This window comes from Micropterus dolomieu, linkage group LG10, assembly GCF_021292245.1.
Source record: "Micropterus dolomieu isolate WLL.071019.BEF.003 ecotype Adirondacks linkage group LG10, ASM2129224v1, whole genome shotgun sequence".
NCBI classification, from domain to species: Eukaryota; Metazoa; Chordata; class Actinopteri; order Centrarchiformes; family Centrarchidae; genus Micropterus; species Micropterus dolomieu.
This window is the reverse complement of record NC_060159.1, coordinates 29,110,912-29,125,830: the sequence shown is the minus strand read 5'-3', so window position 1 is coordinate 29,125,830 and position 14,919 is coordinate 29,110,912. Positions and strand designations below refer to the sequence as shown.

At 49.1% G+C, this 14,919-nt stretch overlaps 2 protein-coding genes across 6 annotated transcripts in view; both read right to left on the bottom strand.

The window, feature by feature from the left end:
- Positions 1-10,560, bottom strand: part of pak6b (p21 protein (Cdc42/Rac)-activated kinase 6b) — a 14,562-nt gene extending 4,002 nt beyond the window's left edge. For 2 of the 5 annotated variants that reach the window (XM_046059925.1, XM_046059922.1), the window contains exons 1-9: positions 10,502-10,560; positions 6,763-6,869; positions 5,105-5,180; positions 4,237-4,458; positions 1,565-2,128; positions 1,030-1,467; positions 817-950; positions 620-746; positions 397-522 (exon numbers count right to left, since the gene is read on the bottom strand). In XM_046059925.1, coding sequence (XP_045915881.1) covers positions 397-522; positions 620-746; positions 817-950; positions 1,030-1,467; positions 1,565-2,128; positions 4,237-4,437 — 1,590 coding nt within the window. In that variant the 5' untranslated portion in view covers positions 4,438-4,458; positions 5,105-5,180; positions 6,763-6,869; positions 10,502-10,560. Of the gene's footprint in view, positions 1-396; positions 523-619; positions 747-816; positions 951-1,029; positions 1,468-1,564; positions 2,129-4,236; positions 4,586-5,104; positions 5,181-6,762; positions 6,870-6,964; positions 7,105-10,501 lie in introns of those variants that run through there. The other 3 variants (XM_046059923.1, XM_046059924.1, XM_046059926.1) reach the window with 3 other exon arrangements.
- Positions 10,561-11,637: 1,077 nt separating this feature from the next.
- bub1ba (BUB1 mitotic checkpoint serine/threonine kinase Ba) lies at positions 11,638-14,395 on the bottom strand. The gene is made up of 7 exons (XM_046059973.1): positions 14,234-14,395; positions 13,879-13,976; positions 13,406-13,561; positions 13,155-13,300; positions 12,909-13,062; positions 12,702-12,817; positions 11,638-12,578 (listed from the first exon to the last, which is right to left on the bottom strand). The coding sequence occupies exons 1-7, from the start codon at positions 14,358-14,360 to the stop codon at positions 12,461-12,463; spliced, it is 915 nt and encodes a 304-aa protein (XP_045915929.1). The 5' UTR covers positions 14,361-14,395; the 3' UTR covers positions 11,638-12,460.
- Positions 14,396-14,919: the final 524 nt, after the last annotated feature.

Below are 14,919 nucleotides of genomic sequence, written 5' to 3'. Positions count from 1 at the left end.
CAGCTTGTATAACAGTGTAAAGTAGTGAGCGTGCAGCTTGTGTAACAGTGTAAAGTAGTGAGCGTGCAGCTTGTATAACAGTGTAAAGTAGTGAGCGTGCAGCTTGTGTAACAGTGTAAAGTAGTGAGCGTGCAGCTTGTGTAACAGAGTAAAGTAGTGAGCGTACAGCTTGTATAACAGAGTAAAGTAGTGAGCGTGCAGCTTGTATAACAGTGTAAAGTAGTGAGCGTGCAGCTTGTGTAACAGTGTAAAGTAGTGAGCGTGCAGCTTGTATAACAGTGTAAAGTAGTGAGCGTGCAGCTTGTGTAACAGTGTAAAGTAGTGAGCGTACAGCTTGTATAACAGAGTAAAGTAGTGAGCGTGCAGCTTGTATAGTATTTCTGATTGTGGCGTTACCTCTGTCCCGTACGGGGTTTTGCTGATGACCTCAGGAGCCATCCAGTACGGAGTCCCGACCAGAGACTTCCTCTTCGGGACGTCTTTACTGATCTGAGCGCAGAAACCAAAGTCTGACAGTTTGATCTGCAGCCGGAGGAGATACACAAATACAGTGAATACAAGTACAACACAAATACAAACACTCGCATGAACCTGAAAATACTCGAGTAGTAAACGTTACCCTCCCGTCCAGCGTCAGCAGGATGGAGTCGCTCTTGATGTCCCGGTGAACGACCCCCTGAGCATGCAGGTAGCTCAGCGCCTGCAGGACGCCTTCGCACACTGTCGCCGTCTGCTCCTCGCTCAGCCTGAAGCACACACACACCGTGAATCTACAGAACGCTGGCGTCAGACAGGCGCCTGTGACTTCCTGCTCACCTGGTCTCGCTGACGATGTGGGTGAGAGCGCCGCCCTGCAGGTACTCCATGATGACCCAGAGTTCCTCCTCCACCAGAGCGCTGCGGTACATCTCCACCACGTTCTGGTGCCGGTAGTCCCTCATGATGACCACCTGAGGAAGACACAGGGACAGGTGAGGCTGATGATGTCACACTGACTGACTCAGGTGTCTCAGGATATTTGATCTGAACCTCGTTGAAGAGCAGCTCTCGCCGCTGTTGCTTCCTCAGGTCCATCATCTTCACGGCCACCTGGCGCCCGCTGTGCCTCTCGCGGGCAATGCACACCACACCGGTGGACCCCTCCCCGATCTTCACAAAGTTCTCCAGAACCGTCCTCGGGTCCCCCGGGTCCACTACCATCTTCAGCGCTGCCTTGAACTGCTCGTGAGTCACCTGCCCGCCTCCGCCGGGCGCTGTCAGCTGGGTGAGGGAGGAGGGGCCCGGGCCGGGAGGGGGTTGTCCCGAGGAGCCTGTGGGGGAGGGGCGGGACTGGTCCAGGACGGGCTGTGCTTTGGGAGGAAGTCCGATGTTGATGCTGGAGGAGGGGCGGCGCTGAGGTAACCCTCTACCTGTGATGATGGGACTGCTGGTGCTGTTGGGGGGGGGCAGCAGGAAGGGGAGGGTCGACTGGGGGAGACAGAAACCAATCAGAGAGAGACACGTGGCTAGGCTAGCAGTTTCCCCCTGTTTCTTAATGCTAAGCTAGGCTAACCGGCAGTCTTACCTTGAGGTCAAAGGAGGAGTGAGGCCTTCTGGGAGTTTCTCTGGAGGAGGACAGCAGGTCGGGCAGGAGACTGGCAGCTGGATCTGGTCTCAGGTGAGGTCTGCTGGTCTCCGCTGTCAGCAGCTTGTAGTGACAGGCTGCCAGCCTCTGTCTAAGCCCCGCCCCCTCACTGCAGGCATACCGTCCACCTGTCGAAACCGTCCTCTCAGGTGCGGGGGGCGTGGCCTCAGACGGCGTCCCCACCTCACAGTTGGACTTGGCTCTCTGCAGCGCCCCGTTCAGTTTGGGGCTGCTGCTCTCGCTGCGAACCTGCCGGATCCTGTCCTGCCAGTAGGTGGAGCTCCCGCCCGTCTTCCCGCCCTCGCCGTGGCTACCCAGCGCCTCGTACTGGTACGCCTCGTCCTCCGGCAGTTCTCCCAGCCGACCCAGAGACTTGGCCCGTTTGCGAGCCGACGGGCTGGTGCGGCGCAGAGAGTTGGAGCTGGTGACGGACAGACGGCTCATCTCAGAGATCACCTGGGAGATGTAGTCGCCGTGACCGATGAAACTGCCCCGCACGATCGTCTGCAGGGATGAGAACCGCAGGTTAAACATGCTCGCCTGGACAGGAAGTTAGTCAGTTTGCTAAACTGAATGTTTATACTCTGCGTGCGCGGTAATTAGGAAAGGCAGCATTTTGACCAAATCATCATTTTTATGCAAATTTCCCAACTCCAGGCTTATTTGCTGTATTTAATCAGATCAGCTGACGTGTATTTGTGGAACGAGGGAAGGTGTGGCCTCAGAAGTCAACACTCTGTATCAAAGTGTGCATAAATATTAATTATTACACAGCTTTGTTGTCTTTGAGTTGGAAAAGATGCATAAAAATGATGATATGGTCAAAATGCTGCCTCGCCTAATAACCGTGCACCCAGAGTTTTACGTGTTTATAAACTAAACTTTAAAACTAAAGTTTAAATGGTGGATTGTGACGCGTGTTGATGTTACAGAAACAGATTCTTTATAATCAATATAATAATAAAATATGTTCCATGATATGTCAACAAACCCCAACAAAAACATGTGAATTGATCTTCATTGTAAATCACGCCGGTCACATGACAGGACTGCGTCCCCCTGAGGGCACCTGCATGGAAACATCAGGTCATCAAACATCTGTTGGCTGAAGCCGAGCTGCCACTCAAAGACCCTGAATGAGTCGTCCGTGCATGTATAACGTCTGGACCAGAGCACTGAATCAGGTCTCCGTCAGTCCGGAGCAGCTGGAGCTAAACAGCGTGAGCACATCACCCAGTTTCAGCTGCTCTGGCTTCCTGTCTGCTACAGCATGATTTGAAGAGTTTATTGCTTGTTTTTAAGAGTTTAACTGGGTCGGCACCTTCTCATTTATCAGAACTTTTACATGTCCGCACTCCTGTGCAAGGGCGCTACTTTGTGTTGACAAGCGGTGGAGACATAGAGGATCAGATGTGTGATTAGTGTGAAGAGACACGTAGCTCGCGAGATATCAATGGTACCTGATATCAGGTTCATGAGAACGAGACGAAAAGATCCTTAAACAGTGTTTTAAAGATTTCCTCAACGTCAAACATAAATGAGCGGGGGGGGGCACAGGAAAATTAGATCATTAAAAACTTCATTTCCTGCATTAAAGTTTCTGCACCCATTTATGGTGGAAATGTTTTTATTTATGGAAAAGGAAACACAGAATTCAGGCAGCAGGTGACATTTCAAAATAAACAAATCTAACAGAATGTGAGTGAGAGCAGCTCTCAGATCTGTTTCTCCTGCAGATCAACTTTTCTCTGTAACATCGTCCCTGCTGAGGCAGGATTTAGTCTCTCCTCATCTTTGTCATATTCACAGGGAGCGAACAGAAAACTTGGCCAAAAACAAACTGTGAAAACAAGTGGCTGAAGTTGTTGATCGGTGCTGCTGGTTTTTGGGTCATTTTATAATCAGCAGCTTGTTTGTTTTGGCTGAAGTTCCTTTTTTTGGATGATGCACATTTGTTGAGGATCAGATCTAACGATGTGCAGCAGCTCTGGACTGACTGAACATTTTTTACATCCAGAGAAGTTCTATAAAAACCTTCGACCTGAGACTTTATATTCTGCCTTCTCTCCGGACCTGGCAGAGACCTGTGCTGAAACCCTGGAGCTGTTAAAGTCCAGGAGTTTCTAAGTGAATGAAAATGAATTAATTTCTCGCTGAGGTGAAAAGGAGCCACGGTCACATTTAAAGAGGAGGAGGGAAGGCTGAATCAGGACTCAGCAGGGAGGATACCTGCCACATCGCAGGAAGTCTCGTTTATTCTTTTATAACTTATCTTGTTTTTCCAGGAAAACCATCTCTGAGGGGGGACAACTAAAGTCCTGAGGACCGAGGAGTGACGACCTCTGACCCCTGCGGAGGTCATAAAATGCCCCGACCTCAGAGATCTCCCGACGAGCTGAACTGAAAAGTTCAGCAGCCTTGCTCCTGATCCTGATCCTGACCCTGCTCCTGACCCTGGTCCTGCTCCTGACCCTGCTCCTGATCCTGCTCCTGACTCTGATCCTGATCCTGACCCGTGAGAAGATAAAATTTGTCTGACCGGCTGACTGCTGCTTCTTCAGACGACCTCTAGCGTTTTGATGATTGACAGAAACCCCCCCTCCTCCCCTCACCTTCCTGAGTTCGACCTCAGTGACCCTGGAGGGGTCCACCAGGGGGCGTGGCCTCTTCAGCGTGTCGATGACGCTCTGCCACTGCGGCGGCAGACCCACGTAGCGTCCTGAAGCGGCGTCGAATGACGTGTGGACACGGTGTTGGAAGTCCTGCGGCGGCGAGATCTGAGGCCTGCGCTTCTTCTTCCTTCGCTGGAACATCGTCACGGTGACGCAGTGACCCTGAGTGAGACAGTAGGAGACGGCGCTCTGAGACACGGCGGCAGGTCGAAGCACGAGGACACACTGAGAACACTGACAGCTTCGCTCCCTGCTCTCAGGTGGTTCACCTGAGTCACATGACCTCCTCCTGTCACACACAAACAGCCCAGGTGAGAGTTCACCTGCATAGTTAACTGTTTAACTGCCAGCAGCCATCACAGGCAGGTAGCTTCCAGTTAGTTAGCTTCTGTTAGCTACTGTGCTAACCTGGTAGCATTAGTTAACTCCTGAACAGCTTCCAGTTAGCTTCTGTTAGCTACTGTGCTAACCTGGTAGCATTAGTTAACTCCTGAACAGCTTCCAGTTAGCTTCTGTTAGCTACTGTGCTAACCTGGTAACATTAGTTAACTCCTGAACAGCTTCCAGTTAGCTTCTGTTAGCTACTGTGCTAACCTGGTAGCATTAGTTAACTCCTGAACAGCTTGTGTTAGCTCCTACTGTAGCATGCTGGGCAGTTAGCGTACAGGTGTGTTTTTCTTTAATCAGGTCTGAAACAATAATAAATAAAGTTAAAAACATCTGAGCTTTAAATGAGTGAATGTTTTATTTTGAAGGTGACGATGTCTCTGTGTGAATCGCTGTCTTGGATTGGTTCAGATCAGATCACCTGCAAAGGGACGATGAAGCAGACTCCCTCCTCTCCTCTCCTCTCCTCTCCTGTCTCCTTCTCTCCTTCTCTCCTCCTTTGTTAGCATGAAAGAATAAAGTTTATCTAGTCAAAACAACAGATTAAAAGAAAACAATCAAACAAACAATAATAACGTTTCTATTCTCCGGTCTGATGGTTTTCTATCTGTGTTCCTCAGGTTCTGTTCACTGAGTCTGTGCTGGGTCTCAGGTTCTCAGTAGTCCTTAGTTGGGTTGGAGGGGTTGTGCGATGTCCTGAGGATCTGTGAGGCTCAGGGGCCACAGCCTCAGCAGAAGCTGATTTAGGGGACTGAGTTTATCTCTCTGCAGGTCTAAACCCTGACCTGAGACCCTTCTGGGTCTCTTGATTTAGATTATTGTAGATTTTGGTAGCTCTTTTTTGGATTCTGATTCTGAGTCGGTTCTGGCCAAGTTCTGCTCTGCAGGCGTTGTTTAAGATTTTCTTTATACATATGTGCTCTCACTCTCTCTCTCTCTCTCTCTCTCACCTCTCTCCTCCTCCTCACAGCTAAAGGGAGTCAGGTGACACCAGCAGTTCTCCAGGTGAGTGGGCAGACAGGATGTTTACACAGGCCTGAGCAGGACCTGGACCAGGTGATCTAACTCGCCTTCCAGCTGCTTAGGAGCTGCTTGTATCTCAGCCAATCAGAGGCCAGCAGCATTGAACACTCAGATCACAGTCTGACTCCCACTCCCACTCCGACTCCCTCCCAGACTGACTCCCACTCTGACTCCCACTCCGACTCCCTCCCAGACGGACTCCCACACGGACTCCCAGACTGACTCCCAGACCGACTCCCACTCTGACTCCCAGACCGACTCCCAGACCGACTCCCAGACTGACTCCCACTCTGACTCCCAGACTGACTCCCAGACTGACTCCCAGAACGACTCCCAGAACGACTCCCAGAACGACTCCCACTCTGACTCCCAGACTGACTCCCAGACTGACTCCCACTCTGACTCCCAGACTGACTCCCAGACTGACTCCCAGAACGACTCCCAGAACGACTCCCAGAACGACTCCCACTCTGACTCCCAGACTGACTCCCAGACTGACTCCCAGACTGACTCCCACTCTGACTCCCAGACTGACTCCCAGACTGACTCCCACTCTGACTCCCAGACTGACTCCCAGACTGACTCCCACTCTGACTCCCACTCTGACTCCCAGACTGACTCCCAGACTGACTCCCACTCTGACTCCCACTCTGACTCCCACTCTGACTCCCAGACTGGCTCCCAGACTTACTCCCAGATCGACTCCCAGACTGACTCCCAGACTGACTCCCACTCTGACTCCCAGACTGACTCCCAGACTGACTCCCAGACTGACTCCCAGACTGACTCCCACTCTGACTCCCACTCTGACTCCCAGACTGACTCCCACTCTGAATCCCACTCTGACTCCCAGACTTACTCCCAGATCGACTCCCACTCTGACTCCCAGACTGACACTTGAAGGTCAGGAGCATTACGTCACAGACGTCCCCACAGGGATAGTGGAACAAAAATGTGTGTGTGTGTGTGTGTGTGTGTGTGTGTGTAATCAGGGTGTGACCGACATACCTGAGGAATCAAACCGACTACATGACCAGACAGCTCGCTGTGACTCACCTGCAGGCAGATACCCGGGGCCAGACAGGAGGTAGAGTTAATGAACGATCGGCTCGTTTAATAATCGATCAGCCAGGCTGTGGTCAACGAGTCGCCTTCTGCTCAATCTGCAAATCAAGAGCAGCAGGGATCAGATCTTCAGCTGGATCAGAGCACAACAGGTTTTAAGAAATAAAGTTCACTATCGAAGCCACAAACTCACTTGTTTAAAAAATAATCCCAAAGTGTTCACATCTGCAGAGCTTCAGTTTAACAGCTGACTGGCTGAAGTGGGTCGGCCCTGTCTGTAATATCTTTAATGTAAATGAAGCTAAAGAGCTGAAACTGAGAAACACAGGGAGGACCTGACAACAACAGAACCATCAGCTGATCTAAAGATGATGTTTATGGACACCAAGTTCAATTACTGGAGACTTTCCTGACTATGTAGTTCAATATTTTATAAAGTTTAAGGTTACAGAAGAAGAAGAAAAACAACAACAACTGAGAGGAAGAAACACGCCACTGACTTCAGATCGGTTACACTTTCACACCAAACCTTCAATTCACACAGATCAGCTTACTGCAGCTCAGTCAGTCAGCTGTGTACCTGTACAGGTCGACCCGCTGTGATTAAGCACTTGAACAAAGAGGTTCTCCCTGACCTCCTTTTAAAGCAGCAACAAAGTGTTGGAGCTCAAACAGCAGCAGCTCGGCCAGCTGGACGGTTCATCCACAAACTGCATCATACACATTTCCTGCGTCACAGACCCATAGTCCTGACCACAACAACAACAACAACAACAACACACTTTTACAGCCCGTCTTTGTTTCTGGGCTTCATGTAGATCAGGGTCGGTGCTCCAGACCAGGAGGAGGTGCTGATGCACCTGAAGCTGTTTCTAACATCAAAAACACCAAGAGACCTTTAACAGTTTAGCTAACAGCTATCCATAAGCCAACAGCTGTACATAAGCTAACAGCTGTACATAAGCTAACAGCTGTCCATAAGCTATCCATAATCTAACAGCTGTGCATAAGCTATCCATAAGCTAACAGCTGTACATAAGCTAACAGCTGTACATAAGCTAACAGCTGTACATAAGCTAACATCTGTACATAAGCTAACAGCTGTCCATACGCTAACAGCTGTCCATAAACTATCCATAATCTAACAGCTGTGCATAAGCTAACAGCTGTATATAAGCTAACAGCTGTCCATACGCTAACAGCTGTCCATAAGCTATCCATTAGCTAACAGCTGTGCATAAGCTAACAGCTGTCCATACGCTAACAGCTGTCCATAAGCTATCCATAAGCTAACAGCTGTACATAAGCTAACAGCTGTCCATACGCTAACAGCTGTGCATACACTAACAGCTATCCATAAGTTTACAGCTATCTATAACCTAACTGCTAACATTAGCTAACAGCTATCCATAAGCCAACAGCTGTACATAAGCTAACAGCTGTACATACGCTAACAGCTGTCCATAAGCTATCCATAAGCTAAAAGCTATCTATAACCTAAGTACTAACATAAGCTAACAGCTCACATAAGCTAACAGCTGTGCATACACTAACAGCTATCCATAAGTTTACAGCTATCTATAACCTAACTGCTAACATTAGCTAACAGCTATCCATAAGCCAACAGCTGTACATACGCTAACAGCTGTCCATAAGCTATCCATAAGCTAAAAGCTATCTATAACCTAAGTACTAACATAAGCTAACAGCTCACATAAGCTAACAGCTGTGCATTCGCTAACAGCTAACACAAGCTACCATAAGCTAACAGCTGTACATAAGCTAACAGCTGTACATAAGCTAACAGCTGTTCATACGCTAACAGCTGTCCATAAGATATCCATAAGCTAACAGCTATCTATAACCTAAGTACTAACATAAGCTAACAGCTGTGCATACACTAACAGCTATCCATAAGTTTACAGCTATCTATAACCTAACTGCTAACATTAGCTAACAGCTATCCATAAGCCAACAGCTGTACATAAGCTAACAGCTGTTCATACGCTAACAGCTGTCCATAAGCTATCCATAGCTAAAAGCTATCTATAACCTAAGTACTAACATAAGCTAACAGCTCACATAAGCTAACAGCTGTGCATTCGCTAACAGCTAACACAAGCTACCATAAGCTAACAGCTGTACATAAGCTAACAGCTGTACATAAGCTAACAGCTGTTCATACGCTAACAGCTGTCCATAAGCTATCCATAAGCTAACAGCTATCTATAACCTAACTGCTAACATTAGCTAACAGCTATCCATAAGCCAACAGCTGTACATAAGCTAACAGCTGTACATACGCTAACAGCTAACATAAGCTAGCATAAGCTAACAGCTGTGCATACGCTAACAGCTAACATAAGCTAACAGCTGTGTATACATTAAAGGTGATTTTCATGATGTAGTTTAAAACTCAAAGTACTTGTCTGCTTGTTTGCTGAGTTTCAGTCTCAGAAACTAACGCTGCTCATGCTAACGCTGCTCTTGCTAACGTTGCTCATGCTAACGCTGCTCATGCTAACGCTGCTCATGCTTATGGTCAGTAGTGGAATATATTTACTCAAGTTCTCCAAATTCGAGGTACTTTCCTTGAGTATTTCCATTTCACGCCACTTTCTACTGCACATCTCAGAGGAAACATTGTACTTTTTACTTCTCTGCATTTATCTGACAGCTTTAGTCACTAATTACTATCTTTCATTCATTTCCTGTCCAGTGAAAACCACGTATCTCCAAATGTGGTGTAGATTTGTTCTGATAAACAGGACGACGTCGTCCTTTAAGGGCTGAGAAAACGATCCTGCTTCTTAATCTGAACAAAAGATTACAACTGACCTCAGATCAGCTGGCCTGTTTTAATGTTTAGAGATACAGACCACGATGCATTGCTGCAGATTAAACTACTAACAGCATGTAAAGTAGTTAAAACATCTTCAGCGGGAACATTAAACTGATGGATTCACACGGACGCTTCACTTCCTGTGTCTTCAGCTCTGCAGTAACAAGGACGCTACAGGAAGCCCCTCCTCTACACCGTTCTGACAAATACTGTTTATTAATAAAAGTTCTATGTGGAACCTTTTGAGTCTGGAGAGAACCTAACTGTCTCTGTAACGTTCTGCTACTCCATAAACCTTTTCAATATGAAGAACAATCTGTTTCAGATCTCTCTAAGGGGTTCTCAAGTGTTCCATAACATGTTTAAAAATGCTTAAAAGGTTCTTGTAGAACAGCTGCAGAGAATCTAACTGGGTCTCGAACATGTTCTGCTGTAGATCAAGCCACAAGAACCATTTACTACACATGATATTGTGGTTTTTTTAGAGCTTTGAAGGTGGCACGAAAATGTCATTTGTGAAAAAACCAAGAACTATTTTAAGGTTCTTTGTAGAACCTTTTTAAAATAATCAGTTTATATACCTGTTTAACATGTTCTTCACGGTCCCGTACAGACTGTGTCACCGGGTTCTTTACGTTCATATCATGGCATTGGACACCTTTACCTACCAAGTCTAGTGTTCCTTAGCTTTAAGAACGAGAACCCGTTCTTAAAGCTAAGCTGTGATGGGTTCTAACAGGTACAGACCAAAGCAGCCTTCTTTGTGAGGTTCTGCACAGCTCAGTGAGGGTCTGGATCTGCAGAGAACCTTCTTGGTACTTTACAGCCTTTTGTTTGTCAGCTGTGTAGAACAATTACACTTTAAAGACTACACATAGACACACTCACCTGGCCGGCAGAGTCCAGGTGAGTCCAGCAGAGTCCAGGTGAGTCCAGCAGAGTCCAGGTGAGTCCGCTCCTGCCGTCGTTCTCCTGCTCCGACACACGACTCTCTCTCCCCCTGCTCCTGTTTCTCCTCCCTCTCTTCACGCGCCCTCCCCCTCCCCCACCGGGCTCATCCCGTCTCACCTTTTCTCAGGTATGAAAGAAAAAAAGGTGAAGGAGGGCGGGGCTTAGTTTGATTGACAGTTGGTCGCTTCTCTCTGTATTGACTGGACAGCAGCAGAGACGTTGTGAGCAGGTTGGTGAGAGAGGAAACACTCAGGCCGGACTGTGGGTGACGGATCTGTAATTAAATCTGAAGTATTCCTGTTTTCTGCTCTGGTTCAGCCGGACTGATCTTTCACTGAGCTGACAAACTAAATGAGGTCAAACGCTTCGGGTTCCTTCACATGTCAGGACGGATCGGCCTGCAGGAGGAATCTCTCTCTCTCTCTCTCTGCAGGCCGCAGCATGCCTCTCTCGACCTCCCTCGGGGTGAGGAGGACGGTGACTCACCTGAGGCAGGTGAAGAAACTCCGGCTCAGCTTTTGACTTGATCACGTGTTCTCCTTCAGCAGTGACGGAGGAAACGTCCCTGCTGTGTTTGTTCCGGAGCTTTCGACCGTTTCGCTGCGTCTGAATGAGGCCCAGCTGAGTGCTGCCACCCGCTGGTGACACTTCACCACCTCAGCTCTACTTTACTGTTCTCTTCACATTCAGCCTGCTTCAGGACATCCAGCTGTTGGTCCAATAGGAGCTCCAGCCCTCTGCATCATGAGCCCGGGTGGTGTCTGTTCAGTCTCATTATAAATTACTAACACTGACAAAAACCTGCCTGTTAAAATACTGAGCATCTTCAAATAAATTACATCCCACTCTGGCTTTTTCTGTGCAGATCAAAGTTTCCTTTATTGACGCTTCGAGCTGCTGAGCTGTGCAGGTTACATCACCGTCCACCTGCATCGCTCAGGTCACCCCCAGATTCAAGTTCAATTCAACACTTTCTAAGACCGCCAAGGATGAAGTTTAATGCCAGCTTCACTGCTGTATTATGGAAAATCTGGATGAATTTTAAGCCCAAAAAATTTTTTTACAAAGTTACCTGAATTTTATCAAAACATTTTATTGTAAGACTCACATTCATGTTTAATACACAACAGCTTTTCAGGGTGTGTTTGTACTCTGACAACATAAAATAAACACAATATTTGTCCGGCTAACAACTCTTATGGTGCGACACCAAAACTACAAAATAAATTGTGCAGTGCGAGTCGTGGCTAGATAAGGTGAAGGCTTACTGCTTCAGTCATTAGTCATCCGTTTCTGTTTTTGCATCTTAAGGCTGTTTGAAATACAGAAACTTCACCTTATAATATGGTAGTAGTGGCTTAAAAGCAGCGGGATAAGGACCTGGTCTCCGGTTTGACCAAACCCCGTCACCAACTCAAACCTCAGGTACCTTACGTGGCACGACGGTCCTCCCTTCCCTTGTGTGGGTTTGAACTCTGGTACATTTTAATCTGAACGTGTCCACCGATCAGCCACAACATTACGACCACCTGCTGGTCCTGACCCGTGGAGGTCTGGACTCCACCGTGTGTTCTGGCACCGACTGACAGGTGACATGGTCATCACAGGTATTCACTTCCTGTCAGTGGTCGCGACGTCACGGCTGATCGGTGTGTTTAAACTTCAGTTAGTACTCTGTGTACTCTGTGTACTCCTCTCAAAGCCAACATGTACATTTGAAAAGTTTCCCTCTGCTACGTAACCAACTTGGCGAGCGTTGAGGAGGAGGCGTGTCCAGTGTTCTCCTGGCTCCTGACTCTGTTAGAGCCCGACCGAGACGCAGATTTAATTATAAACAACCTTTTTATTTAGTTTGACAAGAAAACACAGATACATGAAGAACCAGCAGGAGAGGACTCAGACGAAAAGCGCCGACAGCTGCTCCTGCAGCTCCGACAGGACGGACAGCGACGAGCGGCCGCCGGCGTTCAGCAGCGTCCGGAAAAAGCTCGTCCATTTTCTGGAGTGCAGGACGCTGTGGAGACAGGAAGACACGTCAGACGGGTCATGTACCTGGGCAGGTGAGGAGGGGAGCGGCTGAGCCCGGTCCATCGGCAGTGAAGCAGACGGCTGGACTGCAGGTGAACTGGGTCGGTACCTGGGTTTGTCTTCACTGAACCGCTCCGCCGTCCAGCCGCCTTCGTCTTTAACAGCGACCATCCTGCTGTTGGTCAGGAGGAGGTGGACCGTTTCGGCCACGCCCACCAGGTCAACCTGACGGGCAGAGAAAAGGGGAGGGGTTAGTCTTCACCCAGCGGAGGAGGCGGGGTCTGTACAGAGCGGACAGGTGTTTCGGAGGCGGTACCAGCTCTGGCGGGGCGGTCGGCTCCAGTAGACCCAGAGTGATGTAGGCCTGAGCCGATGGGATCTGCTGGACCGAGGTGACGCCCTGCTGGAGGTCCAGGTCCACCGAGGACGACCAGTCCACCGGGAAGACCGAATCAGGACTCAGGGAACCTCTGGAGGAACGACGACAAGTTAAACTGTTCTGCTCGTGATCCACCGACTCAAATTCAGAATCACATGACCACGCCCCCCCGTCCCCCCTCACCTGTGTGTGTCCTTGGAACAGGTGAGAACACTGGGCTGCAGCCCCGCATGCAGCAGCCTGCAGGAGTGCAGCTGCGACACCAGATGCAGCAGAGCCAGGACTTTATAACCGACCAACAGCTCGGTGGGAGCGCGCTCAGTCAGCTCCTGCAGACACACACCTTAGTTTTTCCCTTAACCCAAACCCCGAGGGGAAATCAAACTAAAATGGCGCGCCTCGCCGTGTCAGCGTGTTGTTGGGTCGTGACTCACTGTGAACTTGTAACCAGCCGGGTTTTTGTAGACGGTGATGCAGCCGTCCAGGAACAGGAAACAGCTGATCAGAGGAAGACCGGCGGCGGCGGCGGACGAGTTCTTCTTCAGACGCTGAAACTGATGGAAATCCCAGGGAACAGAGCAGCTGTCCACCTGCGGCAGGTAAACACAGGAAACCACATCTGTCACCATGGAGACCCAGAATCAGAAAGGGAGCCGGTTTAAACAGCTGGAGGTTTAATCAGGTTTCCTTTAGCTTCTACAACACTGACTGGATGATTTGGAGTGAAATGCACCCTGGGAGTCGTAGTTGACTTGGGAACAGGGAAGGTCAAAAGACTAAACTTTAAACTTGGCCAGTTTTCACTAACTAAATTTCCCATGATGCTTTGACAGCGTAGTACAAGAATCTAAGCTGAGGTTTGGTCTGATGGCGAGAGGTGAAGGTGAGGCAGCTAGAACAGCTTCACCTTGATGAGCACGTGGTCGTGGTCCTCTGTAGTTCCTTTATAGACGGAGAAGCTTCCTCGGTCCAGAACTCCAGGGAAGAGAGTAAAGAATCTGCCCCCTGGTGGACACACATCCAATAAAGAATAATCAGTCAGCACTGATCCAACATGTTTGTCCTGGTGACGGAGAGCAATATTACAGTACTGATCCTGTTCGAGCTGAAACAATTCATCGATTAACACAACATGTAATCAGATAATCAATTAATCAGTTTAATCAATAAGATTCTCTCTGCTTGATCGACTGCTGAGAAACCAACAGGCAGATTAACCAATAATCAGTCTGATCAACAACATGTGGTGCGGATGTTCGTACCCAGCTGCAGAAAGCCATCAGTCTCCACTTCAGGGAGGGGGCGGGGCTCTGAGTGGAAGTCTGGAGAGGAAGTGACATCACAGAGCTCCAGCAGCCGCCGCCGCACGTCAGGGTCACAGGGATCCATAGCACCACCAACTGGTCAAAACATATCAAGCACAGAGTTTAAACATCCGGGGGCGACTCGTGGGCAGGAAACAACCACCAACAGGGGGCGAGGCGACTCGTGAGCAGGAAACAACAAACATCTGGGGGCGAGGCGACTCGTGGGCAGGAAACAACCACAAACATCTGGGGGCGAGGCGACTCGTGGGCAGGAAACAACAACAAACATCTGGGGGCGAGGCGACTCGTGGGCAGGAAACAACAACAAACATCTGGGGGCGAGGCGACTCGTGGGCAGGAAACAACAACAAACATCTGGGGGCGAGGCGACTCGTGGGCAGGAAACAACAACAAACATCTGGGGGCGAGGCGACTCGTGGGCAGGAAACAACAAACAGGGGGCGAGGCGACTCGTGGGCAGGAAACAACAAACATCTGGGGGCGAGGCGACTCGTGGGCAGGAAACAACCACAAACATCTGGGGGCGAGGCGGCTCGTGGGCAGGAAACAACCACAAACATCTGGGGGCGAGGCGACTCGTGGGCAGGAAACAACCACAAACATCTGGGGGCGAGGCGACT